Source organism: Mastomys coucha, unplaced genomic scaffold, assembly GCF_008632895.1.
Source record: "Mastomys coucha isolate ucsf_1 unplaced genomic scaffold, UCSF_Mcou_1 pScaffold22, whole genome shotgun sequence".
In the NCBI taxonomy this organism is placed as follows: Eukaryota; Metazoa; Chordata; class Mammalia; order Rodentia; family Muridae; genus Mastomys; species Mastomys coucha.
In genome coordinates, this window is record NW_022196905.1 from 242,738,376 (window position 1) to 242,759,597 (window position 21,222).

At 50.5% G+C, this 21,222-nt stretch overlaps 2 protein-coding genes across 7 annotated transcripts; both read right to left on the reverse strand.

Annotated features, from left to right (window-relative positions):
- Positions 1 to 3,583: 3,583 nt before the first annotated feature.
- Cdh16 (cadherin 16) lies at positions 3,584 to 14,552 on the reverse strand. Of its 5 annotated transcripts, XM_031337088.1 has the most exons (18): positions 14,306 to 14,552; positions 13,492 to 13,549; positions 13,142 to 13,231; positions 12,252 to 12,407; positions 12,044 to 12,182; positions 11,567 to 11,725; positions 9,898 to 10,094; positions 9,253 to 9,375; positions 8,932 to 9,082; positions 8,415 to 8,642; positions 8,254 to 8,330; positions 7,991 to 8,179; positions 7,669 to 7,910; positions 7,025 to 7,158; positions 6,194 to 6,436; positions 5,946 to 6,053; positions 5,080 to 5,196; positions 3,584 to 3,933 (listed from the first exon to the last, which is right to left on the reverse strand). In XM_031337088.1, exons 2-18 carry the CDS (start codon positions 13,534 to 13,536, stop codon positions 3,839 to 3,841), a joined length of 2,493 nt encoding a protein of 830 aa, XP_031192948.1. In that variant the 5' UTR covers positions 13,537 to 13,549; positions 14,306 to 14,552; the 3' UTR covers positions 3,584 to 3,838. The 5 variants fall into 5 exon arrangements, with proteins under 5 accessions (XP_031192948.1, XP_031192950.1, XP_031192951.1 ...); XM_031337090.1 differs by lacking the exon at positions 13,142 to 13,231; XM_031337091.1 differs by lacking the exon at positions 14,306 to 14,552 and having other exon boundaries at positions 3,645 to 3,933; positions 6,194 to 6,319; positions 13,492 to 13,536.
- A 3,327-nt stretch (positions 14,553 to 17,879) lies between these two features.
- Positions 17,880 to 21,162, reverse strand: Rrad (RRAD, Ras related glycolysis inhibitor and calcium channel regulator). 2 transcript variants are annotated; one of them, XM_031337093.1, is made up of 5 exons: positions 20,971 to 21,162; positions 20,376 to 20,812; positions 19,636 to 19,709; positions 19,331 to 19,535; positions 17,880 to 18,537 (listed from the first exon to the last, which is right to left on the reverse strand). In XM_031337093.1, the coding sequence occupies exons 2-5, from the start codon at positions 20,743 to 20,745 to the stop codon at positions 18,260 to 18,262; spliced, it is 927 nt and encodes a 308-aa protein (XP_031192953.1). In that variant the 5' UTR covers positions 20,746 to 20,812; positions 20,971 to 21,162; the 3' UTR covers positions 17,880 to 18,259. The 2 variants fall into 2 exon arrangements, with proteins under 2 accessions (XP_031192953.1, XP_031192955.1); XM_031337095.1 differs by having other exon boundaries at positions 20,376 to 20,760; positions 20,971 to 21,005.
- Between the last annotated feature and the right edge of the window lie 60 nt (positions 21,163 to 21,222).

Consider the following 21,222-nt stretch of genomic DNA (forward strand, 5'->3'; position numbering starts at 1 on the left):
CATGGAAATGGGGGAGATCCAGGAAGCCTTGTTCCCCCTTTCTGAGTCACCGTGACACCTGATCGTAATTAAGACATCTGAGTCCCCAAGTCCTCTCATCAGTAGTCTCTATAACTCTCTCAGCTAGACTCACTGCACAGACCAGCAACCTGTCCCACTCTACATCTCTTCCCCAGTCTCTTGCTGTGTTCATCACCTCATCCTCAGATGACCCTTCCCTCTGGACTCTCCCGCCTGCCTTCTGTCCTTCAAGTTATCCGCCAACCCCCAAGGCTCCAGGGAGGCAGCTGGGGATGCTAAGGAAAGAGAAGGGATAAGATAGGGGTTTCTTGGGCTGTCGAGATGGCTCAGCAGGTAAGAGCACTGACTGCTCTTCTGAAGGTCCTGAGTTCAAATTCTAGCAACCACATGGTGACTCACAACCACCTGTAATGAGATCTGATGCCCTTTTCTGGTGCATCTGAAGACAGCTACAGTGTACTTATTTATAATAATAAATCTTTGGGCTGGAGCAAGCAGGAACTGAGCAAGCTGGGTCGATCGGAGTGAGCAGGGTTGACTGGAGTGAGCAGAGGTCCAATTTCCCAACAACCAGATGAGGGTTTACAACTCTCTGTACAGCTATAGTGTGTACTCATATACATAAAATAAACAAATAAATCTTTTAAAAAAAGAAAGATATGGGTTTCTTGCTTACTTATACACATTCTCGAACCACACACAGAAAAACACACTCACATTTACACACTCACAGGTTCACACACGCCATGTGCCTTGATAGAGTGGCAGGGCTACCAAAGGGTCCCGAGCTCAGTCTCCCAACACTAGCCCTGCAGGTGGCCCCCCACCACTCCTGTATTCTTGGGATGCCGCCACCCCTCTGAGGTTCCCACAGTACAAACTAGAACCATCTTCCCACAGTAGCAGCATGGTCTGGAAGTGAGATTATGTGGAGAACCTTCTTCCATGAGGCCTGAGCTAGAGCCCTGGGGTAGGTACAGATGTATATAAGTCTCTGGGGTCCCAAGATTGTTTCATTCTTTGGGGGTGAGGTTTGGATTGACCTTGGGGCCTCTAGCTTCAAGAGCTCTATCGCCGAGGCTGGAAAAAGTTTAAAAATATCTCCATGTTTACATTCTTTTCAAGCCCGCCTCCTGGGCCTCAGTGCGGGGGCTCCCTTTGATCTGGCCCCTCTGAAAGGGGCCTGGGAGAGCTGGGAGCTTAGCCCCCTGCTGCATAGACCCGACCCTCCCCAGCCCAGTGAGAACTCTGTGACACCCCACACATCACAGAACTAGAGAGAGCTCACACCAGTGACCCCCCCACATGCCAATGAGTGCTGGATCTGGCTCTCTCTCCATACTTCTCCAAAGCTTGGGCCGAGAGTGCCTCTAGGGACTGTGACTGTGGGGCCGCAGACATTTGTGTTGATCTTGGGAAAGCCAGGCTTCTACAGCAGGCCTGGCTCTGCCAAATGTGCTTTGAAATTACGTAATGTAGTTCTCTCTGAAACCTCATTTTATAAACTGGTAAACTGAGGCTCAGGAGGAGGAAGTGATTTGTCTGGAGACACACAAGCAAGGATGAGCCAGGCATGGTAGCAGGTTCTTCTACTCATACTGATGACACCCCCCCCCCATGTGCACACCTTGTCTTACTATGGTGCAGCGTGGACTCTGCCAGCTGTGTGATGTCACTAATAGGAATCCTTTTAGGCCTTTGCCAACTCTCTCCCTATGTGGTTTTTCTCCTGTGAGTCAGGCATGGTGTGACCCTCCCTTCTTGTTGAGAGTCGAGCTATGTGTAACAGAAAGGTTTTGTGTCTACAGATGATCAGAGAGTCTGAACCTTTTGAGACTATAGTGGTCACGCTCTACCTGATCCTGGAAGTTCTATGAAGGAGTTTTCCAGTCGGGACAGATGTCTCCATTGGCTCTGAGTTCTCATCATTCATCCTTTTCTTTGCTGGTTTCCCACCTATCTACTCACCAACCCACCATCCATCTATCCACCAATCCATTTAACTACTCATCCCTGTCCGCCCATCTCTATGCTCACCCACCAGCTCAGATACATCCATAACAAGAGGCCAGTGAACGGGAAGATTCCAGCCTGCATGCTGCAGGAGCCCGCTTCTTTTCAGTCTAGCTTCCCAGTTTTATCAGAAGGAACTGGTTGAGTGATCTCTAAGGTACTGCTGGGGGAAGCAGAGACCAGTTGAAGGATGAGGACACTTCTCTAAGGGGCCACAAAGACCTCAGCCCCAAAGGTGTGTCTTGCACTCTTGGTTCTACCAGATATCAGGTTTCTTAACCTCTCCAACCTTTGAGATCATTTACCTGAAGATGGGTCCAAAAATCTAGTCCTAGCAGGCTGAGAGATAAGAGGCAATATTACTTCCAAAAGGACCTTTTGTGTGCTGAAGACTTCTGAGTGGGTGTCAATTAATTAGAGAACAGAGTGGGGGGGTAGCTGGGTGGGGAAGGCCCTGCTTGGGCTGGGGTGGCCCGTGGAATCCCCCGTGTCAGTGTGTGAGGTGTTGGATCCTGAGTCCAGAGTGACTTTAGAGTTCATCTTCAGACTCTCCTCCAGGCTGGCCAGGATGCCTGCCCTGTCTTCTTGCCTGGGCTTGGCTCCTATCTCATAGCAACTGCCAGCACCAGAGAGATTATCTCCTAAAAATAGGGCTGGGCCCCACCGGTGCTGTTTTCTCTCCTCCCCATGATTTATCACCATCAATCCTTGGTACCTAGGACAGCAAGTTTCTCCCTAGCTCCCCAGGGATCATTAGGAAGGGGGGGGGGGTGCATGTGGACTACCTTGGGTCAGTTTAGAAATGGGGGTCATAGATTAGTCTGGAGGTGTTGGTTAGGCCACTGGGGACATCTCTTAATCCTGGGCAAGAGGCAGGGTTCACCTGGGGCTGGAGGCAGCCCTGGGGTAAACCATTGCAGCCTCCTGGTTCACCCCAAAAGTGTCTATGTGAGCGACACCCTCCCCCAAATTTCCATTCACGTGCCCATGTGCTCCTGTGGGTGAGACCCAGAGGGGTGCAGAGCCTGCAGTAGGACAGAAGGAATCGTTCTCAGCTTCAGCTCTCCTGTCCCTGCCTGAAGGGGCCCTCAGCATTCTTCCTGAGGCTAAGAGACCTCTGCCCGTCCTGAATGAAGGTGGCTCACTCACAGAGATCTGAGCGTGTGCATACGTGAATGGAGGTCTGAGCATGCGCACACATGAATGACGGTCTGAGCATGCGCACACATAAATGAAGGCTACACGTTCACAAGATAGTGTGCTCTCATAACGCAGAGATGTCCTGAACACTCGGAATGCCTCCTGAAAAGACATTCCCTTGTCTTTCCTTTATAGTTCCCCTAGGGTTTGTGGTCGCTAGTCTCTTGGAGACCCTCATTACATTGACCCCAGGTTCTTACCAACAGATGATGTCCTTGTGTCTTTCCTCACAAGGGACCCTACCCATCCTGCTGACCTATTTTGTATAGCAGGAGACGGGGTGTGCATGGAGGGGCGGATGTGCTCACATATGCGCACATGGATGTGCAGACACAGTGCAGACACATTCTTTACAGGGTCCAATCTAGCTCTCTGAGCCTTTATTATTGGACAAAGAGCTGCCATTTGGAGTATTCCCATGGTCATCCTATAAAGTAGGTGCTAAGGCTTTGGGGACATGCCTGGTGACAAGTGTCTTCACTCCAACAAGGTGAAGGGCTTTTACTCTGTCTTGGTCCCCAGTGCTTGGTCGGGTACTGGGCCCTTTCTCGGTGAGTTCAGAAGGAGCTGGGGCCGACCTTCCAGCTGGGGCTGCTTGGATCACTCACACTGATGCTTTGAGGGGAACACTGTCTGCTGTCTGATCCAGGTCCTTCCTTGCCAGGGCCAGGTGCGTGAAGACAAGAATGAGAATGAAGCCTGTGGTATGAGAAGAGTGGGTAAGCCCTTAGAAGGGATGACCAGAAGGGCACCTCACCAAACCTCTCGACAGTGTTGTTGGCTTTACATGACATTTTCTAGACAGTGTCCCCAAGCTGGGCTGGTTATGAATCTTAGTGTCTGATGGAATCTGTTCTGTTCTTACCTCACCGAGATCAAAGGATATCCCAGCCTCCCAAACCCCCCTCAGGAGGCTGAGGCAGAAAGATGCTAAATTCAAGGCCTGCCTAGGCTATAGTGAGTTCTAGGCCAGCTGGGGGCAACTTAGTGACACACTGTTTAAAAAAAAAAAAAAAATATATATATATATATATATATAATGTATTATCTAATATGCATTATATATAATATGTATTATATTACATTATATATAATATGTACATATATGTAAATGTACTCTCTCTATATATGTGTACACACACACACACACACACACACACACATATATATATATATATGCTAAATTCAAGGCCTGCCTAGGGTACAGTGAGTTCTAGGCCAACTGGGGGCAACTTAGTGACACACTGTTTAAAATATATATATATATATATAAATGTATATATAATGTATTATCTAATATGTATTATATATAATATGTATTATATTACATTATATAATATACATATATGTAAATATAATGTAATATGTACATGTATGTAAATGTTCTTTCTATATATATACACATATATACATATATATATATATATATATATATATGCTAAATTCAAGGCCTGCCTAGGCTACAGTGAGTTCTAGGCCAGCTGGGGGCAACTTAGTAACACACTATTTAAAATATATATATATATATAATGTATTATCTAATATGCATTATCTAATATGTATTATATTATATATAATATGTACATATATGTAAATGTACACATATATTTAAATATATATATTTAAAAGTCTGGTCAAAGAGGTAAAGGCCCAGTTGTCTCCCCCTCCTCTCTCTCTCACACACAATTTCTCTGGGGTCAGATTGGGGAGTTCATGGGAGAGCCAGTGAGCTGCTCACATGGACTTCCAAGGGAGAGACACTTTACAGTCTTGTACTAGAACCAGCGAAGAAAATAATCATCAAAGAGCAAATTTGTCAGAATAAAGACATAAAACCTCCATTACCTATCGCTGCCAGGGTGCCCAAGAGGACACCCATCGCTGACAGCTTCGTGGGCATTCCCTTCATGCGACCCACCTTGCGCATGCATTGACCCTCCACATTGCAGCGACACACAATCACTGGGGTGGTGAAAGAAGATGAGGGTGTTAGCGAAGGCTCCCAGCAGCTCAGAACCTCCTGTCTGGAAAACTGGCTGATACATATTGTTCTGGCTAGTTTTGTGTGTCAACTTGACACAAGTTGGAGTTATCACAGAGAAAGGAGCCTCCCTTGAGGAAATGCCTCTGTCAGATTCAGCTGTAAGGCATTTTCTCAATTAGTGATGAAGCGGGGAGGGCCCCTTGTGGGTGGTGCCGTCCCTGGGCTGGTAGTCTTGGGTTCTGTAAGAAAGCAAGCTAAGCAAGCCAGGAGAAGCAAGTCAGTAAGTAACATCCCTCCATGGCCTCTGCATCAGCTCCTGCTTCCTGACCTGCTTGAGTTCCAGTCCTGACTTCCTTTGGTGAAGAACAGCAATGTGGAAGTGTAAGCTGAATAAACTCTTTCCTCCCCAACTTGCTTCTTGGTCATGGTGTTTGTGCTGGGATAGAAACCCTGACTAAGACACATGTTTCTGTGCACACTTATGTAGGTGTGTGTGTGTGTGTGTGTGTGTGTGTGTGTGTGAGTGTGTGTGAAGGTAATTATTCCTCTGTGTGTGGCAGGATAGTTGTTCAGCCCAGATAAGCATATGCATAAGAGTGTGTTATCTACGTGTGAGTGCATTGTTTATACCTAGGCTCTCCCTGCCACCCCCACCCCGAATCCTGATGGCTCCCACAGAAATTAAACAAACATGCCAACTTTGGCTACATCCAAGCCCCAACCTCACCTTCGACCTGGAGTTGCCACATATGGGTCTCATGGTGGACAACCACAGGTACCGTGTATTCACCAGGCTCTACCCAATGCAATGCCAAGGTGAGGTAGGCATGAGAATCTGTGGGGTTGCAGAAAGTGATTAAGGTCACTAGCCTGGACAGGCTCCGCCCAAACTGCTCCCTTAATCCCAACCCTACCCCATCTCACATCCAAGTGGATTTGCCCTTCACAGCCTCACTCCCGTCCCCTGCTACATACCATTGAGACGCTGGAGTCTCCAATCCCGCTGCACAGTGGGGTTGGGACCAAGAGCAAAGCTGTAAGGCCCTATCCTGTTGGCCAGGTCAGGGTCCTCACTGACTCCGCTCACAACCACACCGTAGTCTTGGCGGGGTGTACAGAGGTGTCGGCTGGGCCCAGAGGCTAGAGTCAATGCTGGGACAGGAGAGGCCTTCAGGAAGTGGACCACAACGGTGGCAGAAGTGCTCAGACCTGGCTCGTCTGCATTATAGGAGGTGAGGGTAAACCCCTGAGAACCTGGGCTGGTCTCCACGCACCCCATACAGCCCATCTGTCTTACTCTACTGCTTCCCTTCATACTCTTGCACCCCACCTCTCCTTTCCACCCAGTCTCTTTTGCATCACGTCCTACATCCTTGAGCCATGTGAACAACTATCAGGGTCACCTGTATCTTTCTGGATGCTAAATCTGTCTCACTGTTGATGCTACCACCCAGACATGCCCTGGCTACTGAGGAGTGCATCCCCATGACTTCCATGGGACTTCTGATGTACCCTTCCTCACTTGCCTTCCCAGGGCTAGCTGTTTATCCTGCTAAGGTGCCGTCCACAGTCCCCCTCATCTGGATCCAGTGTTCCACTTGGCCCATCTCTTAGCATTCATGCCTCAAATATACCTCCTGGCCCTCCTTCTACCTTCCTGGTCTAGTGCCCATTAACTTATCTGTCCCTGCAGTTGATAGCCTGAGAAACCCAAGGGACAGGGTCAACTGGAAGGATGGTTTTCATGTAAACGTTTCCAGTGGAGTTGCAGTCCCTTGAGAAGACTCCATTGCTGTGTGATCATACCTGTGTCTTGGGCCTCCACAAGCACTGTGTATGTGTCTCCAGGCTGGGCACCCTGCAGGGACTGGGCTGTGTGTACCTCCCCAGATACCTCCTTGATGCAGAGCCAGCCCTCTGAGTCATTGACCAGGGAGAACCTGAGGCCCAAAGAAGAAGGCGTGTTTGGGGAGGCACGGGAACAATATTCACGGTGCTGCTCAGACACCCCCAGGGTGGTACAGCTCAAGCCCTGTATCCTTTCTGTAATTCAGGGACAACACCCACCAGTGCTGGTGAGTCCAGCTGCCCAGTTTTAGAATTTGTTGGTGGTAGGGTGGGGAGGATTATCAGAACCTGTGGGTGGAGGGTGGCATGTGGGTCAACTTCACTAGTTCCAGAGCATCCTGCCAAGAAGTCTGGAGGGCAAAGACCCAGGTAGAGTTTGAGTCTGGTTGGTGGTACTCCCTTAAGGAGGACTAAGTGGCACTCCCATGCCTGCCTACTCCATCCAGTGCTGACCCTCCAGGAGTCAGAACCCTCTTGGCATTAGTAATCACTTGAGGAATACTTTAGGCCATAGGTAAAATGAGTTTCTCTGGGGGTGTTGAAGTCACCCTTGGGATGCATGGAAAGTCCAGGCTAGGCAAATGGCAGGGCTTTTGGCTCACCTGAGGGCTCTGCTCATGGGGTCTGAGGGCTGAATGGTCAGTAGGAGGGATCCAGCTGGGGTGCTGACTGGGATGCTGGTCTCATAGCTCTCCTGGTCCAACCTGAGGGGTGGTATCACCCTCTCCACCAGTATAGTCACCGTGGCCGTGGCTGCAGGGCCCGGGCCCGGACCCACCAGTTCCTCTACATTCCGCACTACCACCACCACTTTGTGATCAGGAGCTGCCTCGTAGCTGAGGTTCTGAAACAATTGAGTTCTGGGTCACTGTGCAGGTCAGGGTGGCGCACTTGTGACCCTTCCCCACCTGACCGCATCCTAACCTTCCGGAGTCTGAGTTGGACATGGTTAGAGTCTGGCTCCCAGGACAGGTCAAAGATCCCTTCTGGGTCTCCTTCTTCAATGGCAAAGTCCATAAGGCGGAAGGCAGGCTCAAGGTCGGCATCAGTGGCCAAGAGTGTGGCCACCAGAGCCCTGGGCTTTACATCCTCAGGAAGAATTACAGGCCCAATCTGGAAAGATGGAGGTGCTTGGTAAATGCCACCAGCGTCCTTCCAATGATCTCCACACCTCGGCTTCAGCTTACCTGGGGATTGATAAACTCGGGGGCGTGGTTGTTGATATCTGTGACCATGACTGCCACCTCACATGTGCTGCTGAGGCCTGTTAGAGGGGAGAGATTGTTGGTGAGGTCCCAGTAGGAGCAGAGGGGCAAGGGCCAAGGTCACCAGCCATCAGGGTACTTACCACCCTCTGATCCTGCTAAGTCAACAGCCAGCACCTGAAGTAGGATATTCTGGCCAGCGTGGAGTGGGGCAGTTCCCAGCGTTACACTGCCTGAGGTCGGATCTAACTCGAAGGCTTTGTTTTCAGCCCCATCCTTAGTCTCAGGGCTCAACAACTGATACACAATGTGGGAATTGGGTGATCCGGGGGCATCCAAATCCTCTGCTGAGAGCCTGGCTACTTCAGTTCCTGTAAGACAATATCCCCACCCACTTCCTGGTGTGTGTGTGTGTGTGTGTGTGTGTGTGTGTGGTGTGTATGTGTGCACATATGGTGTATGTGCATGTGTTTGTGTGTGTTTGGTGTGTGGTGTGCGTGTGGTGTATGGTGTGTGGTGTGCGTATATGTGTGTGTGTGTGTGTCTGTGGTATTTGACTTTGATATAGAATTCTGAAGCTAGACCTACCCCCAAAGAATCAAGATGGATGTTTTCTAGGACCTCTACCCTTCCTTACTCCTGACAAGGCCCATAACCCACCTGGGGGGCTGAGCTCAGGGATGCTGACCGTTGGGTCATGTGGAGAGCAGACAGGTGCATTGTCGTTTTCATCCATCACCACCACCTGCAACTCCAGGGGTTCTGCGTAGTCCTCACCATGGGAGTTCTGAGCTCGGACTTGGAGCTGGTACTGTAGTGGGCAGTGGGAAGCTTCAGATTAGCACCTCCAGCCTGGAGTAGATTCATGTCCCTTCTGATGGCCAGCCCCGTCTCTTCTGGGATGTCTTCACTTGTTTCCTCATCTGTGAGGGATGTGTCAGAGCACCCTCCAATCTGTCCTGGGTTTCCCTCTCACCTCACCTCAGCCTGGGCCTCTCGGTCCAGCTCCATGGTTACATGGATCCTCCCCTCTGTATCCACATCGAAAGGTCCTGGAGGCTGGCTCTCCAGCTGATAATGCACATCTCCTCCACTCCAGTGCACCTGCGGAGGATGTAAAGCGAAAGCTCTTTGGGCTGAGAGGCAGGAAGGATCTATGTCAGCTCTTATTCCCCAACTGATTCCCAGGCAAGAAGCCTGGACCCTAAGAGCACGTGGTTTGCTACTTATGACAACCTTACTCTGGTCCAAGCCTGGACCATGCCAAAGTGCCTAAGTGACCAAGTTATTTTATTTTCTGCTTTCTGGGCCTGACCCCAAGGCATTGCTAGAAAAGGCCGGAGACATTTCTGGCTTGGGTGACAATCCCCATGGCAGTGAAGGTTGGCGGCTGTTTTCCTCAAGGAATCCTTAGGCAAGCTGGGGATGTCAGAACACATACTCACGCTGCCAGAGGACAGCAGGTGATGGACTGTATTCTTGCTCCCCAGGCCTTGCTGCCCACTTTACAGTGGGACATGAAGGAAGGAATAGGGGTCAAGTTGAGTCCTGGACATGCCTCCCAAGTGTCTGATGTGACTCAGGCCCCAGATGCACTAACTGCAGGGTTACTCAGTCACTTCTCACCTGGGCAATGCTGTGTGGGTATGCAACTCTGAGATTCTCTGCCAGGTGAACAGGCTCTAGGGGTGCCCAGCTGTTCTCTACTATGGAGATCTCCACGGTCGCGATAGCCTGGTGGCCTGATGGCTGGTCACCCATGTCCTTGACCTGTACCAATAGCTGGTAAGTCCCTTCAAGGGCATGGTCTAGCCTGGTGCTTCCTAGAAGGGATAGAAGGCAGGCTGAGCATGGACCCAGGGAGCAAGGCCCAAAGCATCTTCAGCCAGTACCAGAGAGAAAGCCAAGCGTATTACAGGTGTTTAAAAGACTTTGAGGGGAGGGAGCTGGAGAGATGGTTCAGTAGTTAAGAGCATTGATTGCTTTTCCAGGGGACCCATGCTTTATTCCCAGCACAACATGGCAGCTGGCAACTGTCTGCAAATATAGTTCTAAGGGACCTGAAGCCCTCTTCTGTCTTTACAGGCATCAGGTATGCATGTCTGTCTCTCTCTCTCTCTCTCTCTCTCTCTCTCTCTCTCTCTCTCTCTCTCACACACACACACACACACACACACACATGCAAAATACCACACCACCACATATATGTGTATGTGTGTGTATGCATATATGTATATAATATATATGCCTCCACTCTATCTCTCTGTATAGATACATACACAATATTTGTAAAAGACTCATACCTTACCCAAAAAAGACTCAAAAGGGATATACCAGTGGTAGTGTATGCCTTTGACCCCAGCACTTGGGAGTCAGTGGCCTCTATGAGTTCGAGGCCAGCCAGGTCTATAGAGCTAGTTCCAGGAAAGCTAGGATTACACAAAGAAAAACTTGTCTGGAAAAACAACAACAACAAAAACAAGATTCAAGAAGATAAGAAGAAAGAAAAATACTAAGGGATGAGATAGAGATTTTTTTTTTTAAAAAAAAAAGATATGTTTTTTTATTTATTTATGTTTATGTGTGTCTGCATAAGTCCAGGTACCAGCAAAGGCCAGAGGGCCTCCAATTCCCAGGAACTAGAGTTACAGATGGATTATGAAATGGCACCTGGGTGTTGAGAATCGTACTCAGAGCCCCTGTAAGAGCAGCCAGTGCTCTTAACCACAGAGCTGTGTCTCTTATCATCATTAGAGCACCCAACTAGTACTTGACAGATGGCAGTTTCTCTTCCATAGTGAAAGACTGATGGACTGGTGAGGTAGCTGGGTGCCCAGGGTCGGGAGGAGGGCAGAAAGGTAGGTGTTAGACTGAGGGACTTGCGGATTGACCAGGTGGGGTGTCTATAGGATAGGCAAGTATATGGATGAACAAGTGTTGGGCACACGGGCTATGTAGGTCGTTTGGGGGCTAGAGGAGTGCAAAGATGGCTGGTTGGGTTGAGGTAGAAGTCACTTTTTCTTCTACCCCTAACTTGTACCTCCAATCAAACTCCCAGAAATAGATCTATCTTAGTACCATGCCTGCGCCATCTTAACTACAGCTCGTTCATCCATTCCCATCTGGTCTCTATCGAGCCCATCTCTAAGCTTGCAATGTACAACCCAGCCTTGGCCTCTGCCTAGAATGCCTTTTCTCTTTCATATCAGCTCTAATACACTCATCCCTTATAGCTCAGAGGCCCCTTCTCCAGCATTCCCTGACCCTCCTTCCATCAAACCGAGTTCATGCTTACCATCAGGGCTAAGGGCCAGAGCCCCTAGTTGAGGGTCCAGCTGGAACATATCTGGTAAAGGCTGAGGTGGGGACTGGCTCAGAATGTGGAAGCGAAGGTCCGAGTTAGCTGTGCCTGGTGCATCCCCATCAGAAGCCTCAAGGAAGAGGAAGGGAACTCCTGGGGGTGGGGATACATTGTAAAGGATGGTAGAGACAGGGGGGTCTTCTGTATCTCCCTCTCTCTTCTCAGAGCTTCTTCTGTGCTCATTACTCTATCAGGGTTCTGGAGGTGAACCTGTTTTTCATTGCAGTTCACAAATGAGGCCCAAAGTAGGTGGAACCATTAATGGAGTTGGAGGGTACAGAATGGGACAAACTTGGGGGGAGGGTGAGCTAGAATCCTGCAGATTTGTCACTGGCAACTGTCTCTTTACTGTCTGATGTCTTATCAATGTTTACCTGCCTTCACCACACATCGGTTGCCCATGTCACTCACCAGGCTTGGTGCCCTGGCTCAGCTGAGCTCTGTAGATGGCTTGGGAGAATTGGGGTACCTGGTCATTCTCATCTTTCACATGCACAGTCACAAGCTGTGGACCCCACAAGACACGTCCGTCCTCAGACTCCAAGGTGACCTGGAAGGGAAGGGTAGTTGGCCCCCAGCTCCGTCTTGCCTGCTTGCCCCGTGCCTCACCTTGTCATACCTGTAGTTGGTACTCTGCCTTTTCCTCCCAGTCCAGGGCCCTCATTGTCATCAGAAAGCCAGAACCTGGATCCACAGCAAAGGTGTTTTGAGCTTCTGTGCTTGAGTCTACTGATAGGACAATCTGGCCTTCATCCTTCCCCACAGGTAGTGGTAGCTGGTGGGAGAAAACAGGCATAAGAACTAGGGGCCAGGGTTCTCAACCTGTGGGTTGTGACCTCCACAGGGGTTCATATCAATATCCTGCATGTCATATATTTACCTTGTGATCCATAACAATGGCAAAATCACAGTTATGAAGTAGCAAAGTCATTTTATGGTTGGGAGTCACCACAACATGTGGGACAGTATTAAATAAAGGGTTGCAACATTAGGAAAGTTAAGAACCACTGGGCTAGGGGAATACTACTTTTAGCTACAGGTTCCATTTTAAATATAGGGAAACTGAGTCTCAGAAGAAGCTGGCACATGCATGCAATCTCAAATCTGGTAAGTAACTCTTCAAAGGGAGAATTTTTCCTCTAGCACCTGACACTCCCTCGTGCTCCCTGACACCCTCTGTCCAAAACTGGAACTTTCCAACGTTTCTTTAGCTTTTTAGACAAGGTCTCATGATGTGACCTAGGCTGGCACCAAACCCTTCGTCCTCTCCAGCGCTAGGATTATAGGCATCCTGCTGTGCTGCCACACCTCGTGCCACCCTTTCTGTTCTTTAACTCAAAGCTCAGCTCGTCTCTGGGACTAAAATCTTGTTCGTTGCTTACACGAATCCATGCACTGTCTAGGAAGCAAGACTCAAAGGAGATCCAAAGCAGGAGAGAGAACTGGACTGATCGGCAGGAGAAGCATGATATTGGGGGTGATGGGAAGCCACCCTGCACTCCGGCTCACCTTGAGTATGTAAAAAGGGAAATTTCCACCATAGTTTTCAGGGACTTCCGTATGCAGGCTTTCTGCAGGCTGGGCCTCCGTGGTGAAAACCTGCGGAGAAATTCTCACCTTGTTCCTTAGACACTGGCAGGAAGAGGGCGTTGCTGCCCCTTCTCCCTGACCCACCAGATTTAGTCTGTCCACCCCCTGGTCTTCGGCTTCTTGCTTCCACAGCAGGCCCATAGCTATGACTTTGAACCCACAACTCCCGTACTACTCTTACGGCCAGTGTCAAGTGTCTATAGTGACTGAGGACAAGGGTGCTAACTTCCAGGTTTGAGATCTGAAGGAGGAGACAGGGTCCAACTCACCTGAGTAACAGGGAGGCAAAGTAGCCACAGCCAGGCAGAGATCATGGTCAAGGCAGGCCTGAGGGACATGGGAATGAGAATCTAGGCAAGAAGGACAGGAAGAAGGGTTCTATCCTGTATATACAGCCAGAGGGAACTCACTATGGACTAGTCCCCTCTTCTCCCTGCAATGGCCTGGGGTTCTCTTTTGCAAATGTTCAATTCCTCGGTCAGACTAAGTGAGGCCCAACCATCTGTCTTCTTCGATCTTGCTCTTATAAACAGTGCCATAGAAGCTTTCACTTCCAAACCCCTTTCTCCTTCCAGCCACATCCTCACTGCCCTCCCCCCTTCCACATTAGCTCCCAGATTCGAAAAGTGGCAATTATTCAGCAGGCCACCAGTCACAGAAATTAGAAACTGGACAGACAGCTATCCTTCCCTGCAGTTGTTCCATGCTTCAGGGAAGGCCTGAAAGGCAGGGCCTCACCAAGGTCACAGAGGACTTGAGCACAAGACAATTCCTTCAGCAGCAGAGGACTCGTGGCTCAGGCTTTGGGGCCTATCCTGCTTCCCAGGGCCACCCTCCAGATACCAGACTGCCCCTAAAGCAGGAACTCTGTCCTTGGCTTACATTTTGGAGATCTTAGCAGGGAGTTAAGAGTGTGCAGCGTTAACACACACACACACACACACACACACACACACACACACACACACACACACACGACTGCAAGATGGACCCCTGAGTATTCTTACCCAGATATCTGAAGGGTAGGGTAATGCCCCACTCCCAACCTCAGCCCTACCCACCCAAGAGCTCTCGGATACTCACCTACTGATGCCCAAAACCTCTGCCTTGGCCCAGTTTCCAGGAGAGAGGGATCCTTCTTCAGGAGCTCTGGCAACTTGGGCTTAGGTGTGGCAAGGCAAGGTGGACACTTGAGCAGGTGGGTGGTCTGGCCAGGCTTGCTCAGGAGTGGAAAATGCCACCAAGCCCATAGCAGCAGGCCCGGCCCCGCCTGGTCCCCCCAAGTTACTTATTGACTTTGGAAAGCCAGGACTGCTCAGCATCCGTGACTGCCAGCCCTAGGAGGTGGGCAGATCTTGGTCTGTCACTGCCCCCTTGACACAGCCCAATGAGCACTTGCTGGCCCTCTGGGCTTGGACTTTTTTTTGTGTGTGGCTTCAGACTTGGCCCCCACTTCTCCCCTGTGCAGTGGCATCTGTAGCCAGATCTCTCCAGATATTGTTCCTTGTGCCTGGAATGCTCTTCTCACCCTTCAACAGGACAGTAAGTACCTGCTTATGCTTTAGCAACATGCACTAATAACCCCTTCTTTCAGGAAAGCCCTTACACTCACAGGCTGGATTAGGTTTCCCCATTCCATACCATGAACTGCCTCTACTGATGCCCAGAAGGCACCAGCTTGTCTCCTATTTATTAGCTTTGGAGTCCCTCTGGGTAGGATATAAACTTGTCCTGCCCCAAGTGTTCCCAAGTGGCCCATGGAGCTAAGGGAAGGACTGGAGCGTAATCCAAAGGGCGGATGACTCCAAGTGTGTGTTAGGAGCTCTAAAACATTCATCAGTGAGACCAGTGGATGGGAACAGAAGCCTAGAGTTTGCTGAAGCTCCCCTCCCCTCACACTGGCTCGTGAACACAGACAAGGATGAGGCTCTGACCTGTCTCATGTCTCTAAGCAGAAAAGAGAAGGCAGAGCCTGTCAGGTGACTTTGAGGGAATTACAGGGCTGACCAGGGCCTCCTCACCTCCCCCGTAAGGCCTGAAAAGCAGACCCAGCTGAAGTCTTGTTAGCTGGGAATCTCAGATGAGGATAGAGAGGATGAAGATCCTGGCCTCCCTCCTCTCACTTTCCGACCATGTTTTGGGGTCTCCCCCGAGGACCTCTCATGGTGTATCTGGTCAGCATTCTGGATGGAAGTGGGGCCAGGACAAGCTGGGTGTCTGTATTAGGATCACTGAGACACAAAGTCTACATTAGTGTTCTATGTGGGGCTGTTGAAGGAGGTCTTGCACGTACTGATCGCCTATTAACCAGCACCTGGAACTTCTCCGAGCATATACTGTTGCTGTCCCACCCACTCATTCTGAAAAGGGAAGTGTCCCCTTGTCATACCCTGGGGTACAGAGAGGCTAAGCTGTTTGCCCAGGGCCTAGGTTCATCTTCCAGTTTGGGGACCCTCCCACGGCAGAGCAAGCTTTCTTTCCACATGCCCCGTGCCTCAGTGTGTGTGTGTGTGTGTGTGTGTGTGTGTGTGTGTGTGTGTGCACAGTAGAAGCTTTGAGCAGTTAACACTGCCTGGGAGAGGATGTGGGGGGGAGTCTCAGAGGTTCCCTTTAACACGCACCCTGACGAGCTGTCTTCAAGCATCTTCTTGATATTGAGTGAGGTGCAACAGGGCTCTAACTAGGTCTCAAGGGCTCCCAAGAGTCTGTGGAATGAAGAAACATGTGGGCCCTTGCGCCAGGCTGCCTCTTGGCTTTGGAAATGAACAGACCTGTTTATCAGTCCTTACTTAGCCATTCTCTACCCATCAGCAAGTGGCTTTGCTAGCTTCTGAAAACATGCTCAGGAATCTTCCTTATCCACAGGGAATACACTCTAAGACCCCCAGTGGAGGCCTGGACTGGGATAACACTAAACCATCTACACACACTATTTCTTCCAATACATGCCTATTCACTCAAATGAAGCCCTTCCTCGCCTCTCTTTGGCATATAGACATTGCCAGTGTCACTACCCTATAAAGGTTGTCACATGACTAGCATCATGATGCTCCAGAGCTGCTCTGACACCAGAGATGTCTCCTAGGTGACTAACAGGTGGGTAGCATACACAGTGTGGACACTCTCGACAAGGGCTGATTCATATCCTGGGTGAGACAGAACTGGATGATGGCTCAGAATTTAATCACATTACTCAGATCATCATCCAATTTAAAAAATATGAGTTCTTGATTCCTGGCAATTTTCCTTTTCATATTTTCAGACCATAGCCAGTCAAGGGTAGCTGAAATCACACACACACATACACACACACACACACACACACGCACACACACACACACACCAGGTAAAGTCCTATGATGTCACCTGTGTCAAGAAGGATGAGGGGGAGGTGAGGAGACGACTCAGTAAAGAATAAGGATGCAAGTTCAGCTTCTCAGCACCCATGTAAGAGCCAGGTAAGGTAAGCCCAGCACTGGGAAAGTAGAGATAGGAGGATCCATAGGGGTAGCTGGTTAGCCAGTGTATCCAACTGCTAAGCTACAGGTTCAATGAGAGGCCTTGTTTCAAAGAATACGGTGGAAAGTGATCGGAGAAGACCCCTGGCATCCACCTTTAGTTCCCGAATATATACCAGTCTGTGCACATGCAAACATAGCCATAACACACAAAGAGAAACAGACACAGAGGGAGGGAAGGAAGGAGGGAGAGAGAAAGAGTCTTAAAGGAGAGCAGGCCTGATGGGAAGGCCTATAATCTCAGCTACCGAGGAGGCCAAGACATGAGGATTGCAAGTTCTAAGCCAGCCTGGACAATTTAGAGAAACCCTGTCTTAAAATGAATTGGCTGAGGATGTGGCTAAGTGGTAGCAAACTTGCCTACAATGGATGAGGCCCCAGGTTCTGTTTTTTTTAAAAAAAAGCAATATAGGGCAAGTCATATACTCAGTTTCTAGGAGGGCCTGGATGGGTGGGGAGGCAGCGATGGCACGCAGGGACACATTCTTACACAAATGTAAAATATCCATTCCAGACAGGGAGAGAGCTGTAGAGATCTGTCCTTGCCAAAGACAAACTAGTTAATGTGTTAGCATAGGCACTCACAGAGGCTGTAGCATAATATCATCCAGGAAGTGGAGAAGTCACCAGTGGCCAAGTGTGCCTCCATCTGCACCTACTCTTAAACACTAGCCACCTTCTTTCTGGAGTCTTCCCCTCCATGCCCCTACTTTGGCTGATTTCCCCCTGTTAGGAAGGACAGGGCAGAAATATGTGCTGCAGAGCTTGAGCCCACTATCTTGTCAGGCTGTGAGATCCAAAGCAAAGTGTGCTTCCTTGGGCAGCCTCAGTTTCCCTTCCCATGTGGAGAAGCAATAGAATCTTCAGTGAACTAGAAAATGCAAGGCCCCAGTACAGATGGATCTAGGTAATGGCCTGGGGGTGTATTTTGTCTCCTGCTTCTTGAACTCTCCTCCTACCTATCATAGGCTTCCCATCTGTTCTGTCTATTGCACTGGTTATGACCAGGCCAACCACCAGGGCCATAGAAACCACATGCTAGGTCACGTGGGCAGGAGGACCTTATCTCTCAATTTCAGAATCTTTTTTTTCTCTTTCTGTTCTTGAAGCCACCATGAAAGAAACATACTCAACAGTCCTGGCTTGTCAGGAAATAGTCTTTATTACAAAAATCTGCATGTAAACAAACAGCAACCATATCGAATAGCCTCCCTCCAGGGCACAGACACCCACATGGAGAAAGACAGAGTCCTGTCCACGAGCTGGGTTCAGGCTGCTTGGTATGCACGTGGGCCTGCACATGCATCTCCATGGGCCCAGCCCTCGCTGGCCATTTGGAGCTGCCTCCCCGGTCAGCACTATCTGTCCGTCCATGACCATGAGACAAGGGTGCGTGCTGCATAGTTGATAGTTCTGGGAAACACAGAGGGTGGGCCAACTCTGAGACATCTAGAGCAGTTGGCTGGGCCAGCCCCTCCACCCATCTCCTGGCCCACTAAAGCAAGAGGGCCTTTGGGCCTTAGAGAACAGAGAGGTCGTGGCAGGACTTGGATTTGGCGCGGAAGGCCATCTTGCGGCTGTTTCGAGCTACGATGCGGCCCAGAAAGCGTTTGGCCTTCTTGCCAAGGCTTTCCCGTCGCCGATTGCCGGCTTGCCGCCGGGCATTATCCTCTTTGCTGTCCCTGCGCAGGCGTATCTGGCGCACGACACCCTCGAACAGGGCCTGGACATTGTGATGCAGCGCGGCTGATGTTTCGATGAACTTGCAGTCGAAGACCACTGCGCAGGCCCGGCCCTCTGTGGGGCGGAGACAGACATGTGTGGGTAAATGATGGGAGAATACAAACTCAAACCCTGGCCGTATCGGGCAGCTGTAACTCAAGGATAACAGAAGAAGGAATCCTAGGTCCTTCCTAGAGACATGGAGATCCTAGTTTCTGTACTGAGAACCCTAAACATTGCTGGGGGTCACTTGATAGGCAGAATATGCCCCCAAAGTTTATGGTGGCCCACAAAAAGGCATTCATGTATTTAAAGCCCAGCATTTAAAATGTAGTCTGTAACAATGGACCAAGGCAAATGAAAACTGTTTGCCAGCTGTGCATTTTATGACTCGCTACTATAACAAATAGCCCAATGGACTGAGGTGGGGGCAAGATCACTGAGTTTGAAGTACTCAGTACTGAATGCCACAGAGGAGGATGCTAAAGCCTGACGAGGAAGGACCAGGCTTACTCTGAGATTGGTAGGGCCTGGAATCTGGTTCTGACCTCCTGATTCTCTCTACATGTTCCTCCATCTCTTCAGCCTCGCTCTTATCTCCTGTCAGCCATGGACCCAACTAGCAGCTGAGGAGGTGCATGTGTGTCTCATTTCCCCTAGCAGATCTGGTTCTTTCTTCCCTTTTGTTTTAGGTAGGCCTTTGGGAGCCTGATGGACCAGCAACACCTCCCCCACCCTCCAACACCAAGTTTTCTTTCTGAACATTTTTAGCCACTGATGATCCCCAGGGACTGAAGCTGAGCCAAGACTAACTGGCCCACAGCCCAGCCAGGATCTCCCTCCCTTTCCTGACCCAATGCCTGCTTACCATCCACAGAGACCTCACGCGAGCGCACCAGGTCACTCTTGTTGCCCACGAGGATGATGGGCACGTTGTCCGTCTGCCGGGCCCGCCGCAGCTGGACCCGGAGTTCCGAGGCTTTCTCAAAGCTGCCCTTGTCCGTGATTGAGTACACAATGACGTATGCATCCCCCATAGCCATGCAGTGGCCAGGCAGCCAGCAGCCCCCATCCTGGAGGGGACACAAAGGCACACACAGCCCTGTAATTCCCAGCAAGACCTTTCTCCAGCTTTGTTTCCCCTGGTTCCCCGGGACCCAGCCTGCATCCTACCTGTTCCCAAATGTCATAGACCATTAGTGATGCCTCCTCTCCATCCACAGTGATAGAACGGTCATATGTGTGCCCTAGGAAGGAAGCCAAGAGCCAAGTTATCAGTTGGCTGTCAAAGTTCCCAGTGTCCACCTTCCTCTTCTGACCACGCCTCTTGCTTCTTCTCCGAGTCCTCTGATAATTCTCCTCCACTAGTAGATGGTTGCTATGCCCAAACAACATGACAACCCTGGGAGTTAGGGACTGGAGGACATGACCTCCATCTCTATGTCCCCAAACTAGTGAAGTACTGGTTGTCTAGGGATCCTGCTGCCTCGGGCCAGGGTGGGTGTGGTCATATTGGCTGGAGTTAGCATAGCAGCTGTCACAAACCCCTGGAGACTTTGGCCACCTAACTTTCCTCTCCCAGAAAAGTCCTCAGATTTTGTTTCTGCCAGCCCTGGCAGGAAGGAATGTGCTGCTCCAAGCCACAGAGAAATCATTTCTAGCACTCTACTCTTCTATTCTGGACACTTCTTCCCTATCAAGGACTGGCACGTGGGTAGGGAAGAGGTGTGTGTGTGGGGGGGGGGGTGGACAGTAAGTAGGGAGTTAAGTGGCTCGACTCCGTCAGTTTCTCCATCTTGGACACGGTAATAACATGATTTCGAAAACGCCTTGAAATGTCCTAGTATTTGCCACTTTTAGTCCAGCTCCACTGCCTCCCAACTATCTTTATCTAAACGGCCCAGTTCTCTCACCTGCTGCTTCTGCTTCAGGTCCGTCTTCTATACCACCAAAGATGCGCGCCAGAGCGCTCTTGCCCACACCAGGCGCCCCGAGCAGCAGCACCTTGTAAACACTCTCCTCTGAGCCGCTGCCTCCAGAACTGAGCGAGTCTGAAGAGCCTTCGGGCCAATCCAGCCTCTGCCCCTGTGTTCGAGTTCCAGTGGCAGTCCCTACCACGGAGTCCGGGGCTAGCGCCGCCTGAAGGTCGCGCTCATCCACCGGCATGCTTCTGCGGTGCAGTGGGGGTGCCGGGCCCCATGGGGTGCTGCCTCGACGGCGGTCTCGCTCCCGGCCCGCGCCGCCACGGCTCCCGCCCACTCCGCTGCCACCATTCAGGGTCATCGTGTGGGACGCCGTCTGGGGAACGAAGACTGGGGATGACAGCTCTATCGCGGGAGTAGGCAGTACGCTGAAGTCAAGAAAGATGCTCAGGATGAAAGACCTGCCAGAACCTACTGTCAGCTAAGAGGTCTTTACACCTCAACCAGTAACCCAGCTGGACCTGGGTCTCCATTCATCCCCCTAGCCCAGATGGTGTTGTCCACCCCGCTTCGTCAGGACACTCACCAACTCTCAACGTAGATGCTATCAGGACTCGATCAGCGCTGCGGCACAGACCACAAATCAGATTGAAACCCACTCGCAGACCCCTGTTCAGTCTCGGACCCTTGTCGCTGTCACAACTGCAGCCTTTTTCTCCTCTGCTGCCTTCTCAGCCCCTCAGCTGTCGCTGGGTCGCTGTTCTAGGGCCTCCTATTTAAACCTCCACCAGCCAGGCTTCCGCCCTTACCCCTACCCCCTCCCCGCTCCCGCCCCCGC

Excerpts from the sequence above, each read along its gene's own strand:
- Cdh16 (XM_031337088.1), bottom strand. The coding sequence starts at position 13,536 with ATGATCTCTGCCTGGCTGTGGCTACTTTGCCTCCCTGTTACTCAG. Across the intron at positions 8,331-8,414 it reads CTTAGCAGGATCAGAGGGTG|GCCTCAGCAGCACATGTGAG; the intron begins GTAAGTACCCTG and ends CCCCTCTAACAG. Across the intron at positions 7,911-7,990 it reads TCCAACTCAGACTCCGGAAG|AACCTCAGCTACGAGGCAGC; the intron begins GTTAGGATGCGG and ends CAATTGTTTCAG.
- Rrad (XM_031337093.1), bottom strand. The coding sequence starts at position 20,745 with ATGACCCTGAATGGTGGCAGCGGAGTGGGCGGGAGCCGTGGCGGCGCG. Across the intron at positions 19,710-20,375 it reads ACCTGAAGCAGAAGCAGCAG|GGCACACATATGACCGTTCT; the intron begins GTGAGAGAACTG and ends CTTCCTTCCTAG. Across the intron at positions 18,538-19,330 it reads GCGTGAGGTCTCTGTGGATG|AGGGCCGGGCCTGCGCAGTG; the intron begins GTAAGCAGGCAT and ends TCCGCCCCACAG.